This window comes from Rhamphochromis longiceps, linkage group LG17, assembly GCF_057381845.1.
Source record: "Rhamphochromis longiceps isolate RC_006_pf linkage group LG17, R_longiceps_female_GT1.1, whole genome shotgun sequence".
Lineage (NCBI taxonomy): Eukaryota > Metazoa > Chordata > Actinopteri > Cichliformes > Cichlidae > Rhamphochromis > Rhamphochromis longiceps.
In genome coordinates, this window is record NC_140573.1 from 26623464 (window position 1) to 26643673 (window position 20210).

At 39.4% G+C, this 20210-nt stretch overlaps 1 protein-coding gene and 1 non-coding gene across 2 annotated transcripts; one reads left to right on the forward strand and one right to left on the reverse strand.

Moving 5' to 3' along the window:
* Positions 1-4043: 4043 nt before the first annotated feature.
* Positions 4044-6927, forward strand: rps16 (ribosomal protein S16). Its single transcript, XM_085387055.1, has 6 exons — positions 4044-4136; positions 4227-4278; positions 5073-5174; positions 5516-5612; positions 5709-5756; positions 6735-6927. The coding sequence occupies exons 2-6, from the start codon at positions 4231-4233 to the stop codon at positions 6878-6880; spliced, it is 441 nt and encodes a 146-aa protein (XP_085243181.1). The 5' UTR covers positions 4044-4136; positions 4227-4230; the 3' UTR covers positions 6881-6927.
* A 5959-nt stretch (positions 6928-12886) lies between these two features.
* trnav-uac (transfer RNA valine (anticodon UAC)) lies at positions 12887-12959 on the reverse strand. The gene has a single exon. It is a non-coding gene; the product is annotated as a tRNA-Val (tRNA).
* Positions 12960-20210: the final 7251 nt, after the last annotated feature.

Genomic DNA, 20210 nt, shown 5'->3' on the forward strand with positions numbered 1-20210 from the left:
TTATCTGTTTTCTTGAAGGATATAAATTCATTCCTTTAAGGAATTAATTATATGTGTCAATAAGTAATTACATTTTGATATAAATAAATAAATGTGTCAAAAATTAATTAATTAACCATCTGAGTTTGTCAGTCATTACTTTTTACGTCTTTAACCCTTAAAACACCAGTTTGTTTGTACATTGCACTTGTTGGAAGACAAATGCTACTGGATTAATGGAAGAGTCTGGGACATGTAATTGATTAACGTCAACATTGATCATCTTCTATTGTTATTTTTGTGCAGGGAAAGCAAAATAGATCAAACTATCTTTCAGCTTGTTTGTTTGTTCACAAATTGAGAAAATCATAATATGTTTTCCGAAATAATACATGCAACCTGATTTATTTTTAACCATCATTGCAGCTACATGTATGGGAATAATGAACAGTATCAATGATTTTTATGCGATATTATATTTTTGTGCAGTGACAGCATGATGAACATGCTGAGAGAAAAACTCTCTCAGCATGTTCATGTTGTTTACATTCACAAAATGTTATAAAATTCAAATATGGCTAAAGAACCAAACAGGACAGGCAAAAACAAAACAAAAATTTTTCTACTTTGCCCGACTTTATTTTTTAAATTAGCACCAGTCCTTGTTGTGAAAACTAAAATATTTTTCAAATTCAGAAACTACAGCCTTCAAATACCAGTCAAATTACATATTACTACTAACTTTTTAGGAAAAATAGCAATAAAGTTCCAATTTTTTCACCATGTAATTGATAAAAATTCATATTTTTTTCACTCATCATTGCAGGTCAGCACCAGTAACAGTAACGATGCCTTTTTGGCATTATTTCTTCTTTTGATGAATAAAAAAAACAAAAACAAAAAAACAAACTCCCACACATAGCGTGTTAGTGGCCAGAAATGGCCATTTAATGACCAAACGACCACTACGATGAGCAAAATTTGTATTTCGGTGTGTGTGTGCATCCTCATTAGCAGCAGGATGTGCTAACCACAGTAGCGTGGTCTTTGTAGGCACACTTCCACAGCTGGAGAAAGTGGCTGCTGTTCTAATCCTAAAGGTGCACCTTTTGCACCTTTTTCTCATTTTGTTGGTGGGCTGTGGGTCACACTCTGATTCAGACTACTGTATCTTGGGATCAGTGGCAGAAGCGACTGATGAGCATCGGGGACAAAGCTATCTTGCAGCTGCTGAGGTTACCAGCATGCACCCCTCTTCTGGGATCACTCTTCATTTGTAGATTTTAAAGGACTCCCACTCTTGTGAAGTGGTTTCCATGGGACAAAGGCATTATATTCCAAGACATCCAGGAGATTGTAGAAAAAAAGCTAGCAGCCAGCAGCTAGTTTTCCTTCAACAACTCAAGGTGCCAACATCCTGCCTAGGTCATCCACACTGGACAAGCTGGGGAGGTAGCTTTGCGTTGCTTCCCCTGATTGTGCCAACAAGAGCCAGTTTTCATCTGAGGAGTTTCTGTGCCAAGGTGAACCCCTTTCCCTTTTTTACTTTTAATCCCCACAATTTAATCCCCACATTTGTGAAAGAAAAGCAAAACACTTTTTTTTTGAAAAGTCTGTAACAAAACCATCAAATCTGATCAAGGTTATTTAAATGCTGCAAAAGAAGAATGGATTGGAAAAAAAAATACATATCCTAACCTTAATTACTGGGGGAGAATAATGAATGATGCTCATAGTGAGTAAAAAGTAAACTGAGTGCATTTTTTAGACAGAGATTCACTTTTAATGTGTATGTATAATATAATACAGATACATAAAAAACACTCCCAAAACAGAATAAATTATTACAAATAAATTATTACAAAATATTAAAAAAAGAATATAAAAATGGAGGCAACTTTGCCTGTGGTAGAATGTATACAATGTATGAAAAAATCTTTACTGCAGATACTAATTTTGTGTTGTAAGATTTATGACTTTCATGCTTTCATAGTGGTACTTAGGAGAGCTTGACATTTTCTCAGGTGGTATCACACTGTAAAAAGTTTGAGAAACACTGATAAGTGTATGTGTGCTTTTGGAAAACATTTAAAGCTGCTGTACAGAATCTTTGAAACAAGCTTAAAACACTTTTAGAATATAAACAGAGCACTCTGCTTCTCTTTACAGCTCCTCACTCCACCAGGGCTGTTTGGCACGTTCTGATAGTGTGCAATTGTGATGTACGTACTGCGGCAGTCATACAGACAACTGGACGGTCCAAAAGTTGGCCTACCTATTACTGGCTGAAGTTTTAGTAGAGTTGTGGCTGAACCACATAAAAATATATCATTAATTTTAATCTCCACAATCAATGATAATTCCATGTGTTCCATGTGACTGGTTCTCAGATAGTTTTTTTTCTGCGCTATACAAGTCTCAATCACCAACATATACAAGCACCAGTGTTTTATATAGTTCATATGGTTTTTGTTTTATATATGTATTTTTAAAAACTAATTATTTGACTTACATGCTGCCATGGCTCACGCTGCAATGCATTCTGGGTAGCTTGTTCAAATGGGTTGCACTCAGAACCCTGAATTGAAGAATTCAGAAGAAACTTCTACCATCAGTTTTGCTCAACTTCAAAGCCACAGCAATGATGAGAGATCCACAATGTGCTAATTCATGTCCAGTGCTCTTACATTCAGTCAATTGGCTGCAGCTGCCATCTACACCTTTAAATTACATTCTGGTTTCTACAAGTCCTGCTGAAAAACCAGTGTCCTTTTCTAGCTAAAGCAGGGGTATGAAACGTATGGCCCGCGGGCCGGATCAGGCCTGCAAATAGGTTTAATCTGGCCCCCGAGATGATTTTGTAAAGTATAAAATTGAGATGCAATTTTTCAATAAAAGAAACTGCTGGGTTCTGGCTACCTTTACCCTGGGAGCACAGGAGCAAGCTGGACCTCTGCTGCTCCCACCCGAGGAACTGAAATGGGTGCAGGAGTCAGCAAGGTCACAGTTGCCCTCACCCGGGGAACCAGAACAGGCACAGGCAATGACTGGGCATCCGCCATACCCACCCGAGGAGTTCTCATGTCTGTCAGATTTATTATATGGACGTGGTGACAGTGTAAAGACAGCCTGTACTTGTGATTTTCAGACAAATTTTGGGAGCCGTTTTAACATTGGACTTTGTGGAAGAGTTGGATGGAGGAAGCTGTGCGTTGGTGACATTTATAAAAGAACCATAACATCTACTACAATAATAACAACATTGGATGAAAGAGGGCAATGATGGCTACGTTTTGAGGGTAAAATAATGGCTATAGACCGAATGCTGTGGACACAGCAGCAGTTGAAAGAGAAGATTTTAAGATCAATTTTTCCCCTGCTTCCACTCTAGCAGTTGAACTGTCTCATTCTAACCTCCAACATTCCGTCCCACACACACCCATTATAGACTCTGAAACGGATGAAAAAAGCATGAAACTTAAACTGGAACTGAAGTAAAAGTAAAGAGGATAATAAAAGATAAATACAAGCTGAATAGTTCAATGTCTTGGCTTAATTTTAAAGTTTGAATGGAATCTGTCGGTCAAGGTATGTGGAAGTAGTTGGAGTTGAAAGAGGAGTAAGTCGAATGAGAATCTGAAGATTCTTCCATTGAAATACACTATAGATTTTTGCTGAATAAAGTTGAATAATTTAAAAAATATATAAAAGTTAAAAATGAGAAAAATACAAGCACACATGTCCAAAAGAAGATGAATCTAATGGTGGTTGAATGGGTTTTCTAAGTTGAAAAGTGTTGAAGGAGATACAAAAATGTAAGGAAGATGAAAAGTAAATATCACCCCGAATACCTGTTTCCCCCGGCATTATACAAGAGGTCCATGCGACAATATTTAAAACTGCCTTTGTTTTGTTTTTTTAGATTTACAAACACAGGAACACGTGAGATCAAACGCCAAACACATGTACATTCTGTTCCCTGCCATTGTGAAACAACAGCAGAAACTCTCCGATCTGCTCAATATTAGATGGTAGTAAAGCGAGATCAACTGTCGCAAGCCCTATCTCAAAACAGCTTGCATTGTCGTGCAGCAGCCCCTGAACCTCCGCATGTGAAACCCCATCGGCCTCTTCGTACGGCACCCTAGCTGAAGACGGTATGTTCTTCAGAGTGATCCGGCAAAATAATAGAAAAATATACTTGTTTACCGGTTTCTAATGTAAGTGTTGTCTTTTGTGTGTTTCAGAAACATGCCAGCTAAAGGCCCTCTGCAGTCTGTCCAGGTGTTTGGACGTAAAGTGAGTAAAAATGTGCAATTTAATCCACGTGTGGGGTTGCGGCTAACTTGTCTTGCTAGTCGTAGCTGTAATGGCTGATATTAAAAGGTGGTGGGCCTCTGATTTTACACTGCAATTCCGCAGTAAATAAGCCAGTTTATATGGTATTTATAACATTAAGTAGTAATAATACTTTCATTGAAGCTTGTAATTACTGTTCGATGTGATGTAGGTGCTACACACCGGACGGTTTTGCTTTTCTTTAGCTTACCACGCTAGCCCTGGTGCTAGTGTTAAGTTTGGGTTCTGAATGACAGAGTTAGCTCAGGTTTATCCTCATACAGTCAAATAGAACGTATTTAACCAAACCATTAAATATCGCTAATCCGTCACATCACCTTGAAATGCGGAGTTGCTGTCACCTTGGATTTTAAATTGAATCTCGATGCGTACAAATGAGCGGAAATTAAGAGTTAAACATTACGTCAATTGTGTATCACCAGATTGAACACGTTTGTATGTGCCATAGATTTACTCATTTACTTCGCCATGTTCATTTTCCACAGTGGGTTTTCTCGTGTCATTTTATTTTTTATATTTTACTTTAATTGAGCGACAACAGTTTGTGAAGCCTGTCCCCACCCGATGAAGTCGTGCATCAACTCCTGATGTTTACAGATTTGACTAAAGCTGAAGAAACTTACTTTGTTTTAGTTTAGTTTTGTAAATTAACCCCCCCCCCCCCCCCCCCCCCCCCCCCAAAAAAAGTACAATATATTAAATTCAGTGGTATTCATCTGAACTTTCTGTTGCAGAAAACTGCCACAGCAGTTGCCCACTGCAAGAGGGGGAATGGCCTGATCAAGGTGAACGGCAGACCCCTGGAGATGGTGGAGCCTGCTACGCTCCAGTACAAGGTGAGTCCTAACAAGAGAGGTGAACATGAGTGATGTAAGTGGTCGTTATTTAATTTTGTGCACATCAAATGATGTCACAGTAGAGCGTGAAAGCTCTTTCTTCAGGCAGTTGATGTTGGACATTGTACATATGGGATTGATTTTATTTTATTTTTAATTTAAGCATAAATCTAGCTGCATTGGAGTTGCTTTTGGTACTTACAGTTGCATGTGTATATTTTAGAATACTATATGTAGAATTCAACAATTTTAAAATTCAGTTTTAAAACGATAGAAAGGATTTCCTTTTGAGAAACATCAATGACATAAATTTGACATCAATATGTGATTCTTTTTGTAAGCTTTTGGAGCCAGTGCTCTTGCTTGGTAAGGAGCGTTTTGCTGGAGTGGACATCAGAGTCAGAGTGAAGGGTGGTGGACACGTCGCACAGATCTATGGTAAGCAAAGTATTTCCTCTCTATAATTTTGCTCATGATGTTTTATGATTAGTGTTGGAAAAAGGCTCTGAATATCGACATGTTCTTCTCTCTCAGCCATCCGCCAGGCCATCTCCAAGTCCCTGGTTGCATACTATCAGAAGTGTAAGTAATGAAGTTTTTTTTTTTTTTTTTTTGTACAAACATCACTCTTTTGTAAATAGGCATGTTTAGAGTCACTCCAGAGTACTACACATAGGTGAGAAGTGGAAAGTATTTGATAATCCCATGGTGCATTTCTTCTTAATAAAATCGTAAACCGTAACACAGTACAGAAAATTTGGTTACAGTTAAATACATTAGAACTTTTCTGATTTGACAACTCCAGGCTTTTGAATGCTATGGTAGGTTAGCCTACTGCTGAGCTATTGGTGTTTGCTCTATGCTGCATAAAACTGGACTAAGACTGACTATTTAATTGTTTGCATTGGAATTGTTGCGTGATCATAAGCAGTGGGCTAAGCTGTGAGATAGAACTGCTGTGTTGTGCTCACTAGAGCAGGTCATTGTCAGCATGAACTATTTTTGAGATTCACAGGAAGGTATTTCAGAAGCAATCTAGAAGTGGCACACTACTTCACTAAAAATATGCATCTATTCTAAGTCACTTCACAGAGTACATGAGCAGGGCAGGAAATCAAAAATAAGATGACTTCTATCATCTGGTAAATTTTTAAAAATAAAATTCCCCCCTGTGTGCAAATTTCTCTGCTTTAGATACTTGAGTACTCGTCCATTCTGCAGTAACTACTACTTTTTAAATATGGGTTTTGTTGGACATAACACACATTTATAAAGGAGCTGTGAGAGTAGAAATGAGTTTTTATTGATCTGATTTTTGTATGTATTGATGTACAACTGTCTCTTGATGACTAGGAAAGATCAGGGTTGCATTGTGGATATGAAACAGCTGGAAATTCTGTAGTTCTAACAAGTTCATAATAAATATTGAAACGTAGCACAAGGAAAAAGTTACTGCAGTTATGGAAATCTGCAAACAGTCGAACCAGTGAAGAACATTTGGCTAGACTGCATATTACTCTGAATCTTAATCTGGACTAATCTGTATTTGTTTTACTGCAGATGTGGATGAGGCCTCCAAGAAGGAGATCAAGGACATCCTGATCCAGTATGACAGGACCCTGCTGGTTGCCGATCCACGTCGCTGCGAGTCCAAGAAGTTCGGTGGACCTGGAGCTCGCGCTCGCTACCAGAAGTCCTACCGTTAATCCCCGTGTACATTTTCATAATAAATTGGAGGAACAAAGAAAACAAATTTGTGATTTTATTTATTGACTTGCTCTGTTCCACGGTTATCACCCCTGGTTATTGTCATCTTACAACTGCTCCACTGATTTGTTTTGGTTGCTAGGCACCTGCAGCCACTTTCTATTCACAATAGCTCAAGTACATTCAATCAGTGGGAAACAATATCACAGACGATTACCTATGTGCAGCTGCATTTGTTTTTGCTGACAGTCTCTAGTACTTGTGATGTTACTCAATCTGAACCATGGCTCTCATATTAGGTAACTCTCTGAAGCTACCAACAGTATTTACTGCTAATGTGGTCACAGAAATTACCTGCAACTATTGCATTTATCCCAGTCGTTTGCTATTTACCACTGGCCTTAACTATTTAGTAGTGCTAAGTTCACTACATAGGTCTTCAGAAAGGTTACAGACTGTTTAAACAGCAGAAATGTTTATGTTTTGATATAAGAAAAGGACACCAGATAATATTGAGAGTCACACTGATTAGCTGTGTGATAACGTGCACAGACTGTAAAAGATGCAACTTGTAGAAAGTGAGTGAAAATGTGCCTAAAACAGGCATGTATTGTAATATCCAGCAGGGGGCGACTCTTCATATAGGTTATATGGATGTTAATGGCAAAAACAGGGAAATGCTTCCCTTTTCTTTTGGGATGACTTGGTGGTCTTAAATCTGATTCAATATCACATCTCTATTTAAAATTCTATGGACATGGTTGAGCCTTTATATGGGTGTGCAGTATCAATGGCTGCAGGACTCTCCTAGAAAACCAGCCATAAGCAAAAAATATTAACAAAGAGCATAATGCTTCCAAATCTCTCATTGATTAACTTGGTGTGTAAAAATGTCTAACTGGACCTTTATGTAACGCCTTTTTGGGCCTTACTGATAATTTAAAGCAGTACAATACCAACACAAAGCATTATTAATTAGGCGAAACAACCAAATGTGTGATGCAAGATAATTTTTTGTGTGTAATCTTCAGCCGTCAAAACGTTAAGAAAACAGAAGACGCATGAAGACACCAGGAGACAATAAAATACAAAAAAAAAACCAAGGGCCAGTTTTTATTTCTGCATTCCAAGATGTTTGTGTTCTTTTTGTTTATAATTTTTATACTACAATTGTAACATTCCAATTGTAGTATTGGAATTGCAACATTCCACCAGTAGATGGTGCTATAGCACCATCTACTAAACCAATGGTAAAAGCATTGAAAAGTAACACATTTCTCCCCTCTACCACTAAAAGCCCCGAGAGAGTGTTCAGCTGGTCAGAAAGCATCATATAGCTCAGATAATATGCAATCAGTGAATGCATAGAGAAGATTATACATTACCAGTTTTTGCCAGCATGATGCCACATATGTTGTCTTGCTTGGAAAACTGATTGTCAGGCTCCGGTATTTCTTCTTAATCTAAATTTGCTTTCCCCCTCTCCTTTTGTCTCTACTGTGTAAGTAAATACTCATGCAAATGTTGATTATTGTTCCAGGCCCATGCTGGTTTGTTATTAGAAATGAGATATTGCGACCCCACAGTGTGTCCTAACACTGATTTGATGAATGCTGAACAATGAAGCCCGGCTCTGTGTGCCAAAATTTCAGATTTCATTATCCTGGTTGGTGGTTTTATTGTAATTTTGCAGTCTTATTTACTGTGATAAGAATACCCTGCGCAGTCAATTTACATGGTGCCTGCTTCTCTGTAGCCAGTTTTTGTCCGGGACGGTATTTTTACATAAAACTGCAGCATTGTTTCCTCAGGTTGTGTTGACTGCTTGTTACTGCTATCTGTGTTTATTCCTTCCCGCCAGCGCCGATGGACAGGCACACCCGAGTCTTGCACAGCAACAGGAGCATGATGAGCTGAGCTGAGGCCCAGATGTTGTTGGCCTCTCTGTAGGCAGTCAGCAACAGTCGTTCCCACTCGGAGAGCTCCCAGAGGGGATCAGGCCTGTTTATAGCCCTCCAATAATCAACACAGCAGGGAAGCCCACTCCCTACTGCTACTGTTGTTTACTACTGTTTATTTTCTGCCCCTGCCTGCAACCTCACCTCTGAAGGCCATAATGTTACATCAGGGACATACTGCACCTGTGGAAATGGCTGTTTTCTGAAATGCCTGAGAACACAGACTAACCTAATGCAGTTAATGCAGAAAGCTGTAGGGAACAGAGGTGGGAAGAGGAAAATGCTGGGCTGGGATCAATGTTTGCACCTGATTTCTCTCTCTCTAATGGCAAAATTGGTCTCCATCTCTGGTTTTTCCACAATAATGTGTATACCGTGCATAACTGTTTAAATAGACTGCAAAGGGAAGAGTAAACTGTCATAACATAAACTACTTTTCATACAGTAAGTTGTGAGAGTGGTTCCCGAGCTTATTTTATCTGCTGTTCTCACAGAGGCCTGTTGGATGTATAAAAAAATAATAATAATATTAATAACTCCTCAGTAACACTTGAAGCTGAATCTGGACTCCTTTCATCTTACTTCTCAAACTCAATTTTAATCCTTCACTTCCAGCACTGTCAAAATGTTTTTCTTTTTTGTCCTTTGTTGAACTTTGACATTTCACATCATCCAACTTTAATATAAGGCAAAGATAGCCTGAGTAAATAAAACAAAAAGAAAGCAGATTTTAAATGATGATTTCATTTAATAAGTGAATGAAAGGCTATCAAAACTTTCAGGTATACTTGAGAGTATCCTAGCATGAACAGACTGTTTAAGGTCATCCCCAAAGCATGTAAATCAGATTTAAGTTCAGACCTTTAGTGATTCACTCCCAAACTACTTTCTTTTGTTTTTCTCCTTTTTTTTTTGGCCTTCACATACAAAGTCTTGGTGGTGATGATATTTCTATGTACTGGTTCTATATTGAGTGGTAATCACATCTGCTTTTCATGCAGAAGGTCCTGGGTTCACTCCCCAGTGGGACAATTGACAAGAAATATACGCTTTCTTTGCTGGCTATATATATATATATATATATATATATATATATATATATATATATATATATATATATATATATATTTGTTGTATTAATACGCTTCAATCTGTCAAAAATGGCTTTACTAAAGTGGAATAAATCATTTACTAATGCTTTATGTACTTGTGAAAAACAGAGTTGTATTATGAGCTTTATAGACTGTCAAACATGCCCAGCTTCATTACATATTTCACTTTAAATTGGACGAATGCTTACAAAATGAACACAACAACAAATCATAAATCAAGTGACGACTAGCTTTCTACATAGTGAGTTTATTGTATTGTGCTTTGGCTTTTTATATGGTCTACGCTTAGCCGTGCAGAATCCAAACCTTTCATAAAGGTTTAGGATTGCTAATGACTTTGTTGTGCACGGTTATCTATTTAAAAATGGTATATAATGGTTTTAGTAGAGGTGCGTGTAAAGGCAAGTAATCCATGCATGGTTCCAGAAAATTAAGAAAAGGAATTGAATTTTCCTACAGTGTGAACTTTATTGTAATTTTTAGCGCACAAAGTATCACATAAAGCAAATGTGCACTATGTTGGCAGCTGTATTGGTTTGTTTTCCCTCTTTTTAACAAGCTCTTGCTTTGATTCAGTTACACTGCTGTGAATCTGATTCTGCGGTTATTTAAAAACTGAAGGACTGTGATGGTAAATTAAGTAAATTCGATCCAGAACACAACAGGCGTCTGAAATATTTTTGCACAACAGTGTTTTATGAATCTTTTAAATTGTGTAATTGAGCGTGTGGGGTTTCTTCCTTCATGGCCCAGCACTGACGCACACAGACACACACACACACACAGTGGAGCCTACCACCTGCTTTTCCTCTGTTAACACCTCTGCCTCGCTAGGTCTCCAAATCACACCAACACTGAGGTGTTAGGCCAGGATGCATTTTGTCATCACTTGCACTTTATGCCCTCCTCTCCTCGTGACGCCTTTTATGAACAGACACACACACAGTGCAATTAACACATGGAAGCATATGAATGCACCCAAATGTATGCTTAGAAAATCGGCTTCAAGCCTAGTTTTTGGCATTTTTTCTGGAAATGCAAAAAACAAAACAAAACAAAAACAAAACAGCAAGCCAAAAGATGGAAAACAAAAGTGAAGGATGTTCGTCCACTGCTCTCCTTTCTCTTCCTGTAGCAGTCACATCCTTGTCCAGTCTTCTTCCCTGAAATGAATAAACAATTGTTTGAGGGTTCCAGAGGCTGAAGATCAGGGACTGTGGCAGGCAGCAACAAATGTTGGCTTCATTTTAGATGAAATGCTGTCCAGCCAGGCAACACACTGCTGTTTGGGCTGAGAGTGTTAATGAGGGGCTAGGTGCTTATCTGCTGCATTGTCCTTGAGGGGAGCCGATCTCTGTTTGGGTGCATGTAAAGGCAAAGATTCAGTAACACCACAGCTTAAATTCTGCTATAAACTTCTCTGTTTTTTTGCTTTGAGTTTTATTTCTTTTATGCTGCGTAAAACTTTTAAAGAACTCCCATTTATTCCTTTGTGACTCAAAGAGTGCAAAAACAAAAAACAATTAGCAGTTTTTGGTTTACCAGTTTTGATGGTCGCTGAGTTAGTCACCCAGCTTCCCAGATAGATCCTGTAGATTTTATTATTTCATAGTTTGTGCTTCTGTAAAAAAAATGTCAATTTAAGTGATTTGCATTTTGTTGTTTTGACATCCATTTAAATAAATGACATTCAGAGGTCTTAATTTGTGATTTTTTTTTAAAATTCCAGTAGATTCCTACGTCCTCTTGTTTACAGTCTTTATGATAAGCAAAGCTAACCAGCTGTTTGCTATAACTGCCCATCTCTGTGTCTGCACCCTTAGCCAGCACCATAAACTGTATAAAAAGATGGCCACCACCAATCGGTTCCTGTTTTTAGCATCTAAGCTTTTGCCATTTTAATAATAGTGAGAAAACCCCAACAATTTGTTGAACAATGAGCAAGCACTTGTTGACAGTGGGAAGATAAAACTCCCTATTAACAGGAAGAAACCTCCAGCAGAATCAGGGCATTTCCCCCCTTTAATTAAGAAGGAAATGAGCTAGACACACATTTTACAGTTTCACTACAGCAATTCATACTGTAGATAAAATAAATTCTATAAAACATTTAAAATAAGACTATCCTTAAACATCTACATTAATATTAAGCAATTGAACACTAAGTATGTTTACCTTTAACACTTTAAGTTAAATGTACTGGAGTACATCCTAAGGACATTTACATAGACATGTAATGCTACTTTCACTAAAGGAAAACACTTAAAAAAATCCACTGCCATTTGTCATTGACCAGTAATAGTAAATATTTATAGAACAACTATAGAAATAATAATATTTTACAATTCTTCAGGCAAAGCAGTCTAAGCAGAGTGTAGAAAGATGCAAGAAACTGTCAACATACATAAAATATTGAGAGAGAGCATATTGTCATATTGTGTTTTAATATTCTATTTAAACAGTGGCTAACCTGCATCTTTTCCCTTCTTTTAAAGGAAGTGGTGATGATTGCATCTGCTTCTTGCCTTTCTGCAAAATCAGAACACGCCAACAACACATACCAAGTTCACTTCTTGCAGCACTAAACAGATGTGCTGTGTGCATATACTTTATACATGCAGTTTCCCCTAAAGACGTTTAGCAACACTGTCTTGGATCAGTCAATAGAAACTCATCCTGCAACCAAAAACATTCTTCAAAATTCATCATCTCTTATTTAAATCAGCCAACCTCCTTAATAGTGTTGTCTCTTATATATGTTATACATTTCTCCATAGAGGAAGACAGCTGTAGGATAGCATCTTGTAGTGGAGCACCACATACAAGTATAAGTTGGACTTTTCACACTTGGGATTCAGAAACTACAGCACCTTCGACAGGAAAGTAAGCAAATCCTTTTTGGTTATAGTTTAGTATGACTTATGAAAATTGTCATTGGCTCCACTGGGGATCGAACCCAGGACCTTCTGCGTGTAAAGCAGATGTGATTACCACTACACTATAGAACCAACTAAAAATATGTATCCACCACCAATCCATGGCCATACTCCTAATACTTTACGATTTCATAAAATATGAAACGTGAGTTTGATAAAACGTCATCTCTTGTTCTCTTTTTTTAAAGAGGGAAATATGTCATCCACACATTACTCAAGACGTCCACTGGAAGTGACACAACCACCGGTTGCTAGGGAAACTGTGCCTCAGCAATGCAACCAACATGTTTAAAGGGAAACTTTGACTTTGAAGAAAAAGCTTTTACGATTTCACTACATTCACTTGATCCTAGATTGTCACAGAGATCGTCTTATGTCGAAAATGAAGGACAAGTTAATGTCACATGGTTAGTGATCATGTGTCTGCAAACCCTCAGAAAGGACCGACTTGCTGAAAGCTGCAAATAGAATGGATGACTAGTTGTTACTGCTATATGTTTTTCAGCTTGTAGTCCACTGGAAGGGTGTTTGCATCGTAGTGTAGTGTTTCACAGTGAAGGCACACGAACATCTCTTTGGAACGCTGCACTAACCGTGAGCTGACAAGCTGATTGTGACACAAGCTGGGCCTTCATAAACTGTAGCAGCCACGTGACTGTTGACAGAAAGCTAACATATCCTTTAGGCTTATAGTTTAGCCTGCTTGACCAATAACAATTCAGGTTCTACTGGGTCCTTCTGTGTGTTAAAACTCCTCCACCTATAACAAAAGAGTGTTTTTATCTGTATGCATGAGGCGGCTTGTTACATTTGTCTCTGTTACTTTAGTGATTTTGTTGTAACTGACACACCAAACAAGGGTTTCATGCACATGAGATCGTGCCTGGGGTCATTTGCCTGCTAGTTCTATAAAAGATCTTTGCTGGAGTGGAAACACCGCTAAGTATTTGTCTGTTAATAGTGTTAGTTTTGCAAGCGCAAGTAAAAGCACTTGGTGTGTGCAAAGCGTTTCTGAGTATATCGGTTCACTTTGTGTAATGCATTTTTAAATGCCTGTGGAAAAGCACAATTATCCCAAATGAGCAGCCACCTAAATGTTCAAAATTACCATTTCAGAGGTCTGCCATAAATCTGGATGACATCTTTAAAATCTCTTGTTTATTCCACAATCCCACGCTCCACTCAGCTCCCCCACTCGCCTATCCCCTCAAAGTACACTTTGTTACCGTTAAGGACTGAGTGAGAATATGGAGCCGATGATGGATTCATCTCATCTGTTTCTCCCCTCAGCCTCTTTTTGGTCAGAAAGGAGCCAGAAAAGGGCTCCCTGTTACTGACCCGCTCTGTTAGTCACACTTTCTGCAGCCAGCATTGACTCATTCCCAACGCATTTAACCTAGACTTGAACTAAAGCGGAATTAGTCCCAGTAGGCCCGCACGGCCGAACCTTTGTCTCCCATCAAAATCTGCCTCACCTCTTTACGCCTTCTGTCTCTTTTACTTCCTTCGTGTTTGTGCAGGCAGTGTGTCGGTGGCACTGCGGCACTGCACACAGGGTGAGCTGGGTCATGCAGGGGTTTCCCCCCCGAGAGCTTGACCGTTAGACCCGAGCCAAATCAGGGGGTCACAGGCTACCTCTCACACCATTCAACCTTTACCCTTCAGCCCTGACTGCGGCACTCTGATGCCCTGCGACAACCTGCAGAGGACTTGCAGTGATCCCCCCTCCTCAGGTGTCAGCCTGGATCTATTTTAGTGAAAACACACTGAAAACCATCACCTCTTGGGCAAAACTGGTGAGGAGATTATGAGGAGATGGGATTGCAGACAGCTTTGAAGTATTGAGGTTATCTTTTTATTCTCCCCGCATTTGTTGTTGTTTCTTTTAGAGTCATGATTAAAGGAAAATGAGAGAAACTTTCCTGAGTGGAGATGGAAATGTTTGCTTTATATTGTCACCCGTATATTCTTTTTGAGATGAATGACTCATCGCGGTGCACAAGGAAAAGTGTTTGTTAAACAGCGTGTTTAGTAATCACACATAATTGCAGGAGCTGAGTTAGTTGATAAGCTTTCTTTGGGGTGTCTGGGCTGTTTTTACTGCAGTGTTCAAAACTATTATGTAATGACCTATGACCTGTATCATCAAGTATAGCCAATTCTGCACACACTTTGAACATACAGATGTTTGAGGAGTGTTTCACTTATAGCTGTCTTCTTATCAGAACAGTAACTTTATGGCTACCTACATTTGATGCATTTAGAGGCCATCTGCAAACTGTGTTGTACAAAACTTTGCTTACAGGCATTGCACTAGCAGCAAACAGCAATGCATCTCACTGTCATGCATAAAGGAAAAGATAGTAACAAATAACATCAAACACTAAACATTTTACTACCTCAATACATAAATATGGTCAAGAGGTACGATTCAGTAATTCCAGTCAGCAAAGCAACAGCTGCAACGTCTTATGTGATGGCATCACCCTGTCAATCAAGGCGACTGTGGAGCTATAAAGATCTTTTTTAGCTTCATTAAAATTCAAAAAGGTGAGCTATAAAAAATTCTCTTCTGAAAACCAAAGCTGAAAAAGGCTCTCTTATTCTAATTAGTAACTTGTGAGCATATATTTCTGCACATACTGTGTATGTTTTATTCAGTATATATAGTATTTATTTATAGTGTTCTGGTTGTCTTGCTTTGGCAGACAGTACTACAGTTTCATTGTACGACATCAGGGGTGCTCCACATCGACGTTGCAGGAACAAAATATACCGGTAAACAGTAAAGTCATACACCATTTAGTTTAAAAGACTGAAATGAACAAACTGAAAACATCAGTCTTTCAGTGTTCAAGAACAATCTCAAACTAGCATCGGTTCAACCTTTATTTTGAAGTTATTTTTTCATTTTTATCATTACTGCATGACAGCCAGATTCAATTCAAAACAATGATTGCACCAATGTTTCATTGTAAAGTTTTGCAGTTGACAAAAGTGTATGTCGTCACCTTAAATGAGACCAATAACTTATAGCAAAAGCTGTATTTTTGAGTCATGCTAGATTCTGTTATTAAGACGATGATAAGCCCTCGTCCTGCAGCATCCCCCCCCCCCCCCCCCGTGTATGATGGTGATGCTGAATAAAGTTTGTATGATTCCTTGAATCCAGACCTTCCCAAAGTGTGGGGCCTGTCCCCTGGGGGGGCGCAGAGCCATTGCAGGGGGGGCGCGGCATGAAAAGAGAAAAAACAAAACAACGCTTGGACACTGCTAGCACGGGGCGCCCACACAAACGCAAAGCAGGAGATGAAGCATAGCTGAATATGTTTCCAAACCAACTTCATTCTAAGCCAAAGACCAGAAAATATGGTGAAGCATATCTTCCCTTTGGTTTCACCTGCACAAGTGCCAAGGTAGGTCTGCCCTGCAGAACTGGTCTTTCCTTCGTCGGGAGCACGGGCTGGGCTCTTCAAATCACAGACAAACAGTATCCCACATTCTTGATTTTTAGTTCACAAACACTTGTTGTAATGACTAACTACTCCTGACATTTTGGAGATGTTAGCTCTTTATACAGTAAAGTTGCAGTGGGATACAAATAACATCAGGCTGATCCTGCCACGATTTGTTCCCCCTGTCTAAATCACGGACAGACAGTTGTTTATGTTTTTAAACCCATTTTGCACAGAGAGGCATTTAAAAAAAAAAAATTATTGATAGCAATGTTGAATATTATTACACAGGAAAAAAACAACTACGTGTAAAAGAATTAAACCGTGAACCTCTGCCTTTCTAAATAGAGGGACAGTAACTGCGTGTTTATATGTAAGAGTGTAAAACCTGAAGATAGAGACAAAATACTGTTTATCTGCCATTCTGCAATTCTTCTCAGGTAAGCAATAACGTGGTGCACAGCTGACGTGAAAAAAGGCACATACCTTTAACATTGCATGAGGAACTCTGTATTCCTTGTCCACACCTAAACGCAAAAAATGAGTTTTAAAAATCTCTGTTTTTGGTGATTCGAAACGCTGTTTACGTGTGGACGACACAGCTGCGTTTTCAAAAATACCCGTGTAGGTGCGGACGTAGTGTAAAAGAGTAAGTAGTTTATTTTATTACTACCTGCAGATTACTTGTATTTGCTTAATTGTTTACTAAATGTTTATGGTGTGAAATAAACCGCAATTGAGCAAAACATGTTTGTTTTCTGTAAAACAAAGGGGGGCCCAGCGAAAAGAGTTTAATCTAAACAGTTCTTTCAGATTTGTTCACCAACTCGTTCACTTCCTGTCAGCACAAACAGTCTTAAGCAGCAAGCTAATTATTACCCGTAAGTCATGTGACCATGGATTCTGTCACCACTGAGTAGCAGCCAATTTGACTTGGAGATCTGACCTTCACCCGCTCACTCACCAGCTTCCAGTTACTCCTTTATCGCTCATGTCTCTCTTCCCAATCCCACCCGCAGCTCACCAGTCACACAGTCAGACGCACAGGAGACTAATAAATGACTCCGTGCATGGAGGGAAGTGAACACGAGGGGGGGAAAGGATCTCTCAATGAACATCACTATCATATATCAGCTGATATAACCCATTAAACATTTCAGCGTTGAATCACCAGCTGTGCCAATGCGATCAAAGTCATTTATGACTTTTGAACTAGGTGTCTCAATGTCTTTTCTAGCACTGCAAAAATGTTCCTTTATTAGAAAGTCCAAGTTAAAAAAAATCTATTATAACATAAGCCAAAAAAAAAAGAGGCAAAAAACTTAATGAATGACTAATCACCAAGAAATAAAAAATCTCTCCATTTATGATGCTGTCTTCTTGAGGAAGTTGATGTTTCAACCTTATTTTTAAACCACGTTCTCCCAAATGGTGCTCTGCTTAAACCATTAAACAGCCCTGTCCTGATGTGGTCTAAAAAGACCTATGGCTGACCAAAGTCTCCCTTCATGGGTGATCTTTACTGAAACCAGGGCCCAGAAGAGGTCTAGCTCCCTCTCAAACCGCTTGACTTATAAGATGCTCCAAAATGATGGATTATTTTCTCCTGCAGTGGTGCCTGTCCTGCTAAAACCAGCATTAGAGAGGCAGGTGAGTTTTATAGTCAATGCTCTCATCACTTAATGCTGGCACGGCTCCCCAAAACCTGTTGCTCTCCTGTGAGGGACTTGAGCTGCTAGTCAGGTTCTAAATGCTGTGGAGCACATGGGCTACTTGACTCAGACCTGTGAGGAAGGGTTGTGAAGATTGTTACTGAGACAGATGACTGTGAATTGATTGCCCTTTGACTGCTGCCAAAAGCGCTCAGTGTGCCATCCTGTGCTGAGTGTGTGTGTGTTTCAGCCTGCAATGGGTGCTCGGTGTAGAAATGAAGGGACATGGCTAATTAAATGGAGTAAAGGCTGTTGAAAGGGGCTCGACACTGCCAGCACGAGAGGACTTGACACCCATGTGTTCGTGTTTTGAGACAGAGAGAGAGAGAGGGGGCAAGCGTGACGGAAGCAGGAGGCCCACATTTGCAGCACCCCGCCCGGCTGGCAGGGCTCAGTCATGGGGCAAAGGCCCGTGTGGAGGAGGAAGAGGTTCTAACGGAGGAGTCTGGTGTTGATATTAACTGCATTTCCAGACCTTCCGCTGCAGTCGTTCTCTTTTCTTTTCTACGTTTCTCCAACTCTAAACCCTAACACCCTATCCTACTGCTACACACACAAGTATACACGCACATTCCAAGTGAAAGGGATGGGAGCGTGACAATCGGGAAACAACGGCTGTTAGTTACAGAAAATGCATTACGGCGTGAGCCTCCTCCCGCGAAGAGGAGGAAGTGGTGGGATTACTGACGGGCTTGTACGAGGAGAGAGCGAGGCTATTTCCTCCCCCTCTCCGTAGTAAACTGTCCAGATTTACAAGGCCTCCAGGGATACAGAAATCCCATCCTCGTCCCATCAACCCTCGACAGCTCCTGATTTAAAAATAATCCTAAATCAGTGTGTGACAGTTGTCGGTGGAGTATAAGGGGGCCAGAAAAGAAAAGAAATAAAATTGCATAGGACAGCTGGGTCTGTTAGCTAGGAGATAAAGCTTATGTGTACTTTATATAAAAAAAAAAGAGTGTAATTACAGTGTAATTACAGTCCTATCATTCACTTAATGATATTAATAAAACTTCTACACTAACATTGATTTTCTGAGCTGTAAATGTGATAATAAAAACTGTTTTTTCATGTAACTTTTGGCCTCTTCTATGTAACGATGTCACTTCACTGTGAGAGGAATTCACCACAGTGGAGACACACCTGATGAAAATACTTTTGTTTGGAGTCATGTTTTATTCAAAGAATAAACCTACATTCACGGACCACTTTATTAGGTACACCTGCTCAGCTGCTCGTTAATCCAGACATCTAATCAGCCATTCACATGGCAGCAATTTAATACATTTAGGCATTTAGACATGGTCAAACTGAGAATCAGGATGGGAATAAAATGTGATGTACGTGACTCTGAATGTGGCATGGTTGTTGATTTGCTGATAGGAAGGCAACAGTACATCAAGTAGCCACTCATTACAAAGGTGTGTAGAAGGGCATCGAACTTGCCGAATCAGGCTTAGCAGCAGAGGACGACACCGGGGCTCCATCTGTTAGATCAGAACAGGAAACTGAGGAAAACAGCTCACACTGGCTCACCAAAACCTGACAGAACACTGAAAAAATGTAACCTGGTGTGGTGAGTGTCAGTTTTTGCAGCAACATTCGGATGTTAGGGTCAAACTTTGACGTAAACAGCATGAACGCATAGAACCATCCTGTCCTGTATCAACAGTTCAAGCTGCTGGTGGTGTAATTGTGTAGGGGATAGTGATTGGTACACCTTACACCTCTAGGTACCGAACCGAGCATTGTTAAACACCACAGACTACCTGATTAATTTGTTGCTGAGCCTGTACCTCTCTTACTGAGCACAGTGTACCCATGTTCTGATGGCTGTTCCAGGAGTGTAGGGCACCATGTCACAGAGCTCTCATCATGCCAAACTGGTTTCCTTAACATTACAACGAGATCATTCTACTCAAATGGCACAGCAGTCCATATCATTTGTCAGATCTTGCTCACCTTTCTCTGACAATTGTTCTCCAGTGTTAATTGTAGGTGTTGTGAAGAGGAGCCAAAGTTTATAGGAGAATACAGATTCCCAACAGAACATATTTTAATGTGAATATGCATCAGGGCACCTCTTTGTTATGCATAGCTAGCTAACTAAAACTAAAGTAAAAGGAAAAACTAGACTCTTTTGATCACAACCTACC

Coding starts and splice junctions, on each gene's coding strand:
- rps16 (XM_085387055.1), top strand. CDS start 4,231: ATGCCAGCTAAAGGCCCTCTGCAGTCTGTCCAGGTGTTTGGACGTAAA. Junction 4,279..5,072: donor TCCAGGTGTTTGGACGTAAA/GTGAGTAAAAAT, acceptor TTTCTGTTGCAG/AAAACTGCCACAGCAGTTGC. Junction 5,613..5,708: donor ACACGTCGCACAGATCTATG/GTAAGCAAAGTA, acceptor CTTCTCTCTCAG/CCATCCGCCAGGCCATCTCC.